The sequence below is a fragment of the Arachis ipaensis genome, chromosome B01 (assembly GCF_000816755.2).
Source record: "Arachis ipaensis cultivar K30076 chromosome B01, Araip1.1, whole genome shotgun sequence".
NCBI classification, from domain to species: domain Eukaryota; kingdom Viridiplantae; phylum Streptophyta; class Magnoliopsida; order Fabales; family Fabaceae; genus Arachis; species Arachis ipaensis.
Genome location: NC_029785.2, coordinates 82,890,766 through 82,903,077, shown reverse-complemented (window position 1 = coordinate 82,903,077; position 12,312 = coordinate 82,890,766). Strand labels below are relative to the sequence as shown.

The window sequence follows — 12,312 nt, the reverse complement described above, 5'->3', positions numbered from 1 at the left end:
TCCAACACTTAGTGATAATTCTTGGATTGTTAATTGTTCTTATTCCCACTAACGCTAATTTGTTGCTAAGGTAATTAGCAAGCAAGCTAGGATTTGTGGGTTAAGAACACTTATGCTCATTTAACTTACTCTCCGATGTGAGGGTTGACTTAGTGAGATTAATCCATCATAATTATCATAGTTGTGGTTATGGCAAGGAAGGGATTCCATAACTCATCCCACATCAAGGTTTCATTTATGTTTTAAACCACCTTTCACTCACTTTAAAGCTTTACTTGTTCATATTACATACATAGTTCTTTTATTCCTTTATTAGTTTATTAATTGCAATTTTGTCTTGTTCTTTAATTCCCTTATTTTGTTTGCTCTCAATCATTGAAAACCCCTTTAATTCTCACAACCAAAGTTGTGCACTTATTGGCATTAGTTCCTAGGGAGACGACCCGGGATTTAAAACTCCCGGTTATTTTGTGTTGATTGTGACATCTTTAGGATTATAATTTGATTGATGATCAATGGTTGGGTTTGGACTATACTTGCAATGTCAATCCTATTTTTAGTGCAAAAATCCAAACCTATGCTCTTGGTCATTGTCATTGATGAATTTGATGTTTGATGTTTGTTTCATGCTTTCTTGTGTTATTCTTGTTGATTGAGATCAATTGTTGCTTTTAGTTTCAAGCCTTTTCTCATTTTCTCCATGTTTAAGGTTTTTGCCCACCAAGTGTTTGACAAAATATGAAACATGGTTTTAGGATAAATTTTTGGTTCTTCGCTTGGGTAAAGTGAGCAATTGGGTTTCTAGAGTTGGATTGTCCAACATTTAGTTCCAATTCTTGGATTGTTAATTGTTCTTGTTTCCCACTAACGCTAAGTTGTTGCTAAATAATTAGCAAGCAATTTAGGATTTGTAGGTTGGGAACACTTATGCTCATTTAACTTACCTTCCGATGTGAGGGTTGATCAAGTGAGATTAATCCATCATAATTGTCATAGTTGTGGTTCCAATAAGGAAAGGACCCTTAGCCCACTCCAAGCCAAGACTCTTTTTGATGCTTTTAACCTTTCATACATTTCCATGTTCATCTCTTTTATACTTTACTTGTTTATATTACATAGTCAGTTCTTTAATTTCTTCATTAGTTCAATCATTAGAATTTTGCATGTTCTTTTATTGCTTTATGTGTTCATTTCTTTAATGACAAATCCTTGATCACTACAACTGGATTTGCGCACTCATTGTTCTAAAAGTACTCCTTGGGAGACGACTCATGAGTCAAACACTCTCGGTTTTGAATTAGTTTTGAATTGTGACACATCTTGTGAATTTCTAATTTGACCGGTGGCCAACTCGTCGGGTTAGGACTATACTTACAACGCTAATTCCAATTTTTTGGATAATTGAATTCCTAACCTATATGCGATTTGGCCGCCTACGAAATTTTGGCATCGTTGCTGGGGAGTTCACTTTAAGTTAAATGAGTGCTACAGTTTTGGTTGTTGTAAATATGTGAACAGTGTACATATTTGACTTTTGATTTGCTACTTAACAATAATTGTAGATACTACTTTTCTCTCTAGTTAGTTTTAGTAGTTGTTGATTGTTAAGTGGTTCTTGTTTACTTGCATATTTTTGTTTTGCTTTTAATAATTGCATGGTTTTCTTTACCTCCTCAGTTGAATGACACGGTCTCTTCCAGACCCAAGCTTGGCCACTTTTGATCCGGAAATTGAAAGAACTTTAACTCATATAAGGCAAGCTCAGCGTCGGCTAGCTTTTGTGGATAGTGAATCGGGACCCCTTGGGGAACCCTCCCGTTCACTATCACCACCCATCCAAGACTATCATTCTCCAATAACGAGGAGACTCTATATTCATCTGTGGGGAGTACTAAACTCTCTTTGAGTGACTCAGGTGATACCGTCATGGTGGACCCATCTCAAAGAATCACCTTGAAGGAGGCTGGAGCTCCTGATCTTGATTTGCAACTGCTCCAAATTCTGTATCCGGCTTTAGACCCTAATTTTGAGCTCAAGTCCGGCACGGTCAACTTGCTTCCCAAATACAATGGACTGCCTGGGAAAGATCCTCTGAAGCATCTAAAGGATTTCCAAGTTGCATGTGCAACTGCAAGAAAATGTGGGGCAGATGAAGCTGCAGTGTTGGTCTTTGCTTTCCCTTTCTCTTTGGAGGGAAAGGCGAAGGAGTGGTTTTATACTCAACCAGGTGAAGTTAGATCCAATTGGGACTTGTTGCGTAGAGAGTTTTTGGAAAATTTCTACCCTCCTCAGAAAACAGACAAGTTGCGAAGAGAGATCTCTTGCATTGTACAACGAGATGGGGAGACTTTGTATGAATACTGGGAGAGATTTAAGAAGTTGCTGGAGGCTTACCCTCACCACAGGATTGATGAGTTGGTTATTATCATTTATTTCTGTCAAGGAATGCATCACCAAGACAAGCTCCTCATAGATGTCGCGAGTGAAGGATCATTGACCAAAAACAAGACCGCTGCAGAAGCATGGGAAGTTATATCTGACTTGGTGGACTCAACCCAGCACTCGAGGGCAAGGAGCCCATAACCAAAAATTTTGAGTGAAGTTTCTCCCTCCGGAGATGCTACTCTGATCAAGACCCTCGGTGAAATGACAATCATGTTGCGACAAATCAGCCAAGGGCAACAACTTCCTCAAGCTTTGATAAATGCTCCACCTCAACCTCCAAGGATCGATGGACCATCAAGGATATGTGGTTTTTGTGCTTGTAACACTCATTACACCGATGAGTGCCCTCAACTCCAAGAGGACACTACATTGGCGGTAGCCAACCCTTATCCGCAAAGACCAAATTACAATCAAGGATCCTACCAACATGGAGGCAATCAAAACCAAGGGTGGAAGGATAATTCAAACCAAAGGTGGAACCAAGTTCCTCAAGCTCATCCCAACTAAAATGCTCAAGTCTACCACCATCAATATCCCCAAGGTCAACAACAATACCAACAACCCCCACAATCTCAACCCCAAGCAAAATACCAACACCCCCATAGTAGGCCTAGCCCTCCTCAAGTTAACCAAGCCCTTCCCTCCAATCAACCTCACATGAATGACACAATTCACACCTTCATGCAAGAGCAATGAGAGTTCCATAAGAAACAAGAGGCGTATATGGCTACGATAACCAACGCCCTTTTCCGTTTAACTCTCCCTCTTCAAACCGCACAAAACACCCTACAAGCTTCAACCTCAAGTAGTTTACCCTCCCAACCTCAACCAAACCCTAAGGGTAGCATTAATGCCATTACCCTTAGGAGCGGCACTAAAGTTGATAAGAATGTTGCTATGCCTATAAAGTTGAGTGAAGAGACAAACAATGAAGAGGTAGAAGATTAAATGGAGGTGATGAAGGATGAAGATGAAGATGTTAACAAAAGTGACGAAGAACCACCCAAGGTCAAGGGGCCAAAGAGAAAGACCTTGCTTGAAGAGCCTTTGCCCATTCCATTCCCAACTTTAGCCAAGAAGGCCAAGAAACATGAAGAGCTTAACCCCAATATGGTTGAAGTTTTTAAGAAGGTTAAAGTCACCGTTCCCCTCTTCCAAGCCATTCAACAAGTGTCCAAATATGCCAAGTTCCTTAAAGATGTTTGCACTCACAAGGACAAGCTTGGCAACCTCAATACAAAGCCGGTAGATGATTCTATCTCTTCTTTACTTCCTGAAAAATGTAATGATCCGGGCCCATGTTTGGTCACTTGCTTAATTGGTGGGATGAAATTCATGGACTTTATGTATGATCTGGGGGCATGCGTAAGCATTATGCCACTCTCCGTTTATGAAAGATTGAATTTGTCACCCCTAAAGAGGTCCGGAGTGAGGTTTGTGAAAGCCGATAAAAGGATTGTGTCAATTGTGGAGATTGCAGAGAATGTGCTAGTTAATATTCAAGGATTGCTCTTTGCTGTTGATTTTCACATTTTGGAGACCCCTCCCATTGACTCTAACAAGCCATCGTTCATACACCTTGGAAGGCCATTCTTAAAGACGGCCCGGTTCAAGCTAGATGCACATTCGGGAGTCTATTTTTTCGAGTCATATGGCAAGTTGGTCAAGTTCACTTTGGAGGAGTCCAACAAGCCTGTTCTTGAAGCTTATTCTAGTTTTGGGTGCGACATTATTGAAGATCAAGTGATTGAGGATGGGAAGGAGCAAGAACAAGAGGATGTTGCTAGGAAGTCAAATTCAAAGGATCACACTCAACCAAAAAATGCCAAGGAGTTGGAGATCTTCCTCCTTGGTGAAGTTTCCAAGTGACAAATGAAGCCATGCAAGTCCAACTTAGGACTCTAAACCAAAGTGCTCGGTGGGAGACACCCCACCATGGTAACTTTGTTCCAATCTTATCTCTTATTTATAGCTTTTTGAATTATTTGCTTTCTTGTGATACAATGAGCAGTTTAGGTTTGGTTTGATAATTTTGAGTTGAATGAGTTAAATTACTTGTAGACCATGAAACTGTGCTTGTTTGCTTGATTTGGGGTTGGTATGATGATATGCTAAGGGTAGGAACCTTAGTTTTGAAGAGAAAAGAAATTTTTGAAACAGGGCATCTGTGCATACGCACCCACCTGTGCGTGTGCACAAAACTGTTTTTCGCCACCTGTGCGGTCGCATGCACCTGTGCATCCGCACACGACTTAATATGCCTTTTGGTCGCAGCGCCAGAACAGCTTGTGCGTGCGCGCTGCCTAGCTTTCTCTGATCTGTGCGTGTGCACAGCTGCGTGTGAACGCACATATCCCCTCTCATACCTCATTTGTGCGGCAGCACAGACATGTGCACCCGTACACCTATTGCAAACTCCTCTGGTGGGAGCGAGGGAACAGCTTGTGAGCATGCTTAACCTCCCCCATTTTTGGCCCTTGTGCGTGCGCACGGACCTGTGTGTGCACGCACACGTGATTTTGTCCTCAAGCAAAAAAAAAGCCTCTTTGTGCGTCGGCATGTCTTTATGCAACCTCTCTGGTCGCAGCGATCGCACACTGTATGCGTTCGCACCCTTTCTAAGTTTCCATCTCTGTGCGTCCGCACAGGCCCCTGTGCGCCCGCATACGACGCGTTCTGGGCAATAACAGGGCAACCTGCCCTGTTGAGAGGTAGCTCCTATCTCTTCTTCTTTTCTCCATAGCTGCTCCCTCTCTCTTTTGTGCCTAGCTCCGCTGGTCCTTGCCACCGGCCACCACCGCTGTTAGCCACCGCCGGCGACCCTTCTCTCTCTCTCTTTCTCTTACTCCTCTTCTCTTTTCTCTCTTTCTTCCCCTTCTCTTTTCTCTATCCACCACCGGTGAGTTCTCTCTTCCAGTGTTTCTTTTTCCGGTGAATCTAAACGCCGTGATTTTGTAGTGGCTATAAGGAGTGCCATTGTTCCTCCCTCATTCTTGTTCTTTTCAACCTTTACATATTAGGTTCTTGCTTTTCCTTTCTATTTATGTTTTTATATTTTTGAAATTGCTTTCATTTATTTTATGTTGCTTAGATTTTATTAGATGCTTTCTTTATTGTTTCTTTGTATTGCAAAGTGTTGTTTCTTGATTGTTGGGTTGGTTATGATCAAATTTGAGATTAATTGTGATGAATTTGCACATTGCATACCACATGTTCGATAAAATGCCTCAATGAACATTTTGTTTGATTTATATGACTTGGCCATCATATGTGTTCAATTTATCTCTTGTTAAGTATATTGAATGAATGGTGCAACTTCTATTATGAATGTTCAACTTCTATTTATCTCTTGGTGTAATCTAAGTTTCATTATTCATCTTGGAATTTAAATTGAGTAACCACTTTACGAATGTTCAACTTTTAATGATGTCTTGATCAAACATCTTTTGGGCATCCAATTGAGAAAATTGTATATGTGATTACCAATTTTTGAGGATGAACAATGGACAATCCCCTTTTGGTGCTTATTTGAAGTTGTTTGCATTTCTCGGTTCTCTATTTGCAACTTGAGCACTAAATCGTGAAGCTTTGAGATATGAATTAATTTAAGGGTGTCATTGCCATAATATCCGGCCGGTGTGTGTGTTCCAACCGCGCGCATCATTGGAATATACACACCGTGTTTCTTGTAAATCACACTACTTCTATAAGCTCTTTTAACATTGTTAGTGCTTTGATGAGCGGATAATTTATACGCTTTTTGGCATTATTTTTACATAGTTTTTAGTATGATTTGATTAGTTTTTAATATATTTTTATTATTTTTTTTAAAAAAATCACATTTCTGGACTTTACTATGAGTTTGTGTGTTTTTCTGTGATTTCAGGTAATTTCTGGCTGAAATTGAGGGACTTGAGCAAAAATCAGATTTAGAGGCTGAAGAAGGACTGCAGATGCTGTTGGATTCTGACCTCCCTGCACTCAAAGTGGATTTTCTGGAGCTATAGGAGTCCAAATGGCACGCTATGAATTGCGTTGGAAAGTAGACATCCAGGGTTTTCCAGCAATATATAATAGTCCATACTTTGCCCGAGTTTAGATGACGCAAACTGGCGTTCAACACCAGTTTTCTGCCCTATTCTGGCGTTAAACGCCAAACACATGTTGCAAAGCAGAGTTAAACGCCAGAAACCAGTTACAAACTGGCGTTTAACTCCAAGGAAGACCTCTACATGTGAAAGCTTCAATGCTCAGCCCAAGCACACACCAAGTGGGCCCGGAAGTGGATTTCTGCATCATTTACTTAATTCTGTAACCCTGGTAACTAGTTTAGTATAAATAGAACTTTTTACTATTGTACTAGGAGTCTTTTTCCCTATTTTTGAATTCATATGCCATTTAGGAAGGCTGGCCATTCGGTCATGCCTAGACCTTGTTCTTATGTATTTTCAACGGTGGAGTTTCTACACACCATAAATTAAGGTGTGGAGCTCTGCTGTTCTTCGAGTATTAATGCAAAGTACTATTATTATTCTATTCAATTCATGCCTATTCTTATTCTAAGATATTCATTCGCACACAAGAACATGATGAATGTGATGATTATGTGACGCTCATCATCATTCTCACTCATGAACGCGTGCCTGACAAACACTTCTGTTCTACATGCAAACAAGCTTGAATGCATATCTCTTAGCCTCCTGATCTACGATCAGAGTCTTCGTGGTATAGGCTAGAATTATTGGCGGCCATTCTTGAGATCCGGAAAGTTTAAACCTTGTCTGTGGTATTCCTAGTAGAATCTGGGAAGGGATGGCTGTGACGAGCTTCAAACTCGCGAGTACTGGGTGTAGTGAGAAGAGATGGTCAATAGCCAATTCCTTGGTCAATTGCTCATGAGAAGAGATGAAGTATGGTCACTGATTATACCACATGCATTTCCCAAATCAAGTGTTGAGAGGATTTTAATCACATATCCATCCAAACCCAATTTGATCCAGCATGAGAAAGCATTTCTAGCATGATCTCTTCATTCCTCTTTCAAGATTCAGAAGAGATCCAAGTATGAATAGCTTCTTTTCCAAGATAACTACCCAATTGGATGAAGATCGAAAGCTTTCAAGTAAAATCAAGAGAAAAGATAGAAGAAGAATAATGAAAACTAGTATTGATCCATCAAATTACAACAGAGCTCCCTAACCCAATGAAAGGGGTTTAGTTGTTCATAGCTCTAGAAGTTATCTTCAACGTTAGTGGCACAAACGTTGCCACTAACGTTGCCTCTATGCCCTTCGCACATGTTACTGGGACTTACCTTTCCCAGTAACGTTGAGAAGTCTCCCCCTTCCCTACGTTAGAGTCCACGTTAACTTAGTTAACGTGGCTCTTTTAACGTAGGCTTGCCAATCTTCGAGAACGTTAGTGAAAGCATTCCTCTTTCAAGGTTCAGAAGAGATCCAAGTATGAATAGCTTCTTTTCCAAGATAACTACCCAATTGGATGAAGATCGAAAGCTTTCAAGTAAAATCAAGAGAAAAGATAGAAGAAGAATAATGAAAACTAGTATTGATCCATCAAATTACAACAGAGCTCCCTAACCCAATGAAAGGGGTTTAGTTGTTCATAGCTCTGGAAAATGGAAACAAAGATGGAGAATACATGATGAAACTAGAAGTGCAGAGAAAGTAAATACAGAGAGTAATTCTATGCCAAGAGGCTCCCTATATTTTCCAACTCCCAAAATAATTTAAAGCTACTCCTATATATACTACTCTTCTAATCTTCAAGTATTGCGTATGGGCCTTTAGATCTTGAGTTTGAAGCAGTTCTCTTCTTTATTGGGCTTGGCTTTACTTGCAGAGAGAAAGTGTGAAGTGGGTAGAGACTTTAGCTCAGGACGTTAGTGGTGTTAACGTTTAGTGAAAATATGGGTTCGAGAACGTTAATGACAATCACTTTTTCACTAACGTTTCTTACCAAAGTAAGAGCCACGTTAACTAAGTTAACATGGGAGTTAACGTGGCTCATAGTGGCTTGTGTGGGCTCATTCCAACGTTAGTGACAATGTTGGGTGTCACTAACGTTGGCGATTACCTCCCTTCTTCACGTTAACTTCCACGTTAACTAAGTTAACGTGGGAGTTAACATGGCTTCTTGGGGCTTGTGTAGGTTCCTTCCAACGTTAGTGACAATGTTTGGTGTCACTAACTTTGTCGACCACTTTGTCTCCTCACGTTAGCTTCCACGTTAACTAGGTTAACGTGGAAGTTAACGTGGCTTATTGTGACTTGGCCAACGTTAGTGGCAAAGTTGAATGTCACTAACGTTGGCTTCCCCTTTTCTTCTTAATGTTAGAGACCACGTTAACTAAGTTAATGTGGCAACTAATGTGGCCACTCTTGAGCTTGGTCCAATGTTAGTGATAATGTTAAGTGTCACTAACGTTGGCTCCATTTCCTTTCTTCCACGTTAGAGTTCACGTTAACTTAGTTAACGTGACTCTTAACGTGGGCAATGATGGCTTCGAGAGCGTTATTGGCAATTACTTTTCTCATTAACTTTGCAAGTTACTCCCATTCCACGTTAGTGTTAACGTTAGTGTAACTAACGTAGCCACTAATGTGGTTTTTCTTTGCTTCCTTTGTCCTGAAATCAAGCAATAAAGTGCATCAAAGTTCTAGTCCAAGTCATGGGAAATGCAACATCCAATTTGTCCTTAAATTCATGCAAAATCCTCATGAAATCATGTAAAGTGCACAATGTATACTTGAATCAATATGTAAGTGAATATCTACTCAAAACTATCTTATTTCCTAAGGAAATGCATGAAACTACCCTAAAAACAGTAAAGAAAAGGTCAGTGAAACTGGCCAAAATGCCCTGGCATCAAGATCAAAAACTTCGTGCAGCAAGTTTTTGGTGCCGTTGCCGGGGATTGTTCGAGTTTGGACAACTAACGGTTCATCTTGTTGCTCAGAGTAGGTAATTTTATTTTTATTTTTAAGCCTTTTATTTTTGAAAAAATAAAACAAAAAAGATTAAATTATTCTATGTTCTTCAAAATTTTTAAGAATGAATTCTAGAGTTTCAGATGATACTTTCATCATCACAGGAGCTAGTTGATTCCCATCAATTTGGCTGTTGCATGTAATGTCTGCTGAAGCTTGGCTAGCCATATCTAATCTTTTTAGACTGAAGCTTTAGACTAACATTACATGATTCCTGAAATTCTTATTAAAATTTTTGAAATCCTTATTTTTCTTTTTCCAATTAATTTTTGAAAAATTACAAAAAAAAATTTAATAAAATCATAAAAACGAAAAATTTTGTGTTTCTTGTTTGAGTCTAGTGTCAGATTTTAAGTTTGGTGTCAATTGCATCCTTTTTATTTTTCTTTAAATTTTCAAAAATTCATCATTTGGTTCTTCATGATCTTCAAGTTGTTCTTGATGATTTTTATTATTTGATCTTTGCATTTTCTTGTTTGGTGTCTTTTCTTGTTTTTCATATGCATTCTTGAATTATTAGTGTCTAGAGAATAAAAATTTTTAATTTTGGTGTCTTGCATGGTTTTCTTTTCTCAAAAATTTTTCAAAAATATGTTCTTGATGTTCATCATAATCTTCAAAGTATTCTTGGTGTTCATCTTGACATTCAAAGTGTTCTTGCATGCATTATTAGTTTTGATCTTAATTTCTTGTGTTTTGTATCATTTTTTTTTGTTTTTCTCACTCCTCGTAAAAATTCAAAAATAAAAAAAAAATATATTTCCCTTATTTCACTCATAAATTTTGAAAATTTGAATTGATCTAGTCATAAAATTTTAAAATTTGGTTGTTTCTTGTTAATCAAGTCAAAGTTTAAATTAAAAATTCTATCTTTTTCAAATCTTTTCAAAAATAAAATCTTTTTTATTTTTTTAATATTTTTGAAAATTCTAAAAATTTGATTTTCAAAATCTTTTTCTTATTTTTATCTCATTTTTTCGAAATTAATGCTAACATTTAATGTTTAGATTCAAAAATTTTTAAGTTGTTACTTGCCTATTAAGAAAGGATCAATCTTTAAATTCTAAAATCATATCTTTTAGTTTCTTGTTAGTCAAGTAGTCAACTTTAATTTTCAAAATCAAATCTTTTTAATTTCCAATTCAATCTTTTTCAAAATGATTTTCAATCATATCTTTTTCTATTTCAATCATATCTTTTTCAAAACTTAATTTCAAAATCTTTTCTAACTTCTTATTTTTTCAAAATTGATTTTCAAATCTTTTTCAATTAACTACTTGAGTTTTTGTTCGATTTTAAAAGTTTTCTATTTCAATCATATATTTTCTCTAAAATTTGAAAACTAAATAAATTAATTACTATTTCTTATCTTTTTTCAAATTTAATTTTATTTCTCTTTTTAATTTTTGAATACTAACCAATAATTTAAATAAAAACAAAAATATTTTCCTTTTATTTTAATTTAAATTCTAATTCTCTCTCTCATCTCTTTCTATTTATTTATTTACTAACACTTCTCTTCTTAAAAATTCGAACCCTCTCTCCCTCTCTGTGTTCGAATTTCTCTCTTCTCATTCTTCTACTCTTCTCTTCTTCTACTCATATAAAGAAATCTCTATACTGTGACATAGAGGATTCCTAGTCTTCTATGTTCTCTTCTTTTTCATATGAGCAGGAGCAAGGATAAGAACATTCTTGTTGAAGCTGATCCGAAACCTAAAAGGACTCTAAAGAGGAAGCTAAGAGAAGCTAAATCACAACACTCTGGAGAGGACCTGACAAAATTTTTCGAAAAAGAAGAAGAGATGGCCGAACCCAATAACAATGGTGGAGATGCAAGGAAGATGCTTGGTGACTTTATTGCACCCTCTTCTGACTTATGTGGAAGGAGCATCTCAATTCCTGCAATTGGAGCAAATAATTTTGAGCTTAAGCTTCAATTAGTTTCTCTAATGCAGCAGAATTGCAATTATCATGCACTTCTATTGGAAGATCCTCATCAGTTTTTAGCTAAATTCTTGCAAATCTGTGACACTGTTAAGACCCAGGGGGTTAATCCTAAGGTCTACAGACTTTTGCTCTTCCCTTTTGCTGTTAGAGACATAGCTAGGACATGGTTGGACTCACAACCTAAAGAAAGCTTGAACTCTTGGGAAAATTTGGTCAACGCCTTCTTGGAAAAGTTCTTTCCACCTTAAAAATTGAGTAAGCTTAGAGTGGAAGTCCAGACCTTCAGACAGATGGAAGGCGAATCCCTCTATGAATCTTGGGAAAGATACAAGCAATTGATCAGAAGGTTGACGAACTGACTCCTGTCGGTAAAGAATTTTATAAGAATATAATCGCATTGTATGTAAAGCTTCTAAACCAACAGAGAATCCTTTCGTACAAAAGTTTTGGTTTTCACTAAAGCAAACCCAATAAAATTGATAACCGAAGTATTGAAACCTCGGGTCATCTCTCAAGGAGTTGCAGGGAAGCGTGATTTATTATTGGTTATGGGAAAAGGTATGTTTTTGGGTTTTTAAAATAAGGAACAAGTAATTTAAATGGCAAGAAAAATAAATTAATAATTAGAAAAACTCTTGGCAAGGAATAAGAACTGGAAATCCCATCCTAGTTATCCTTATCAGGTGTGATGAGAATTGTTACTGCTCCCACTTAGTTAACCCATACTAAATAAAGGAAAGTCAAGTGGACTAATTAATTTGATCTTCAAGTCTTAGTCGACTCCTATGGAAAGACTAGCTTTAGAGGGATCCAAGTCATTCAGCAAATTCAAAATTGGCACTGATCTGGATAAGTTGTGCGACGTAAGCGACGCGGACGTGTGGTTCACGCGGTCGCGTGGTGTGTGGTT

General features: G+C 37.8%; 1 protein-coding gene across 1 annotated transcript; it reads left to right on the top strand.

Moving 5' to 3' along the window:
* Positions 3,394-4,314, top strand: LOC107608853. The gene has a single exon (XM_016310607.1). It carries the CDS (start codon positions 3,394-3,396, stop codon positions 4,312-4,314), a length of 921 nt encoding a protein of 306 aa, XP_016166093.1.

Excerpts from the sequence above, each read along its gene's own strand:
- LOC107608853 (XM_016310607.1), top strand. The coding sequence starts at position 3,394 with ATGGAGGTGATGAAGGATGAAGATGAAGATGTTAACAAAAGTGACGAA.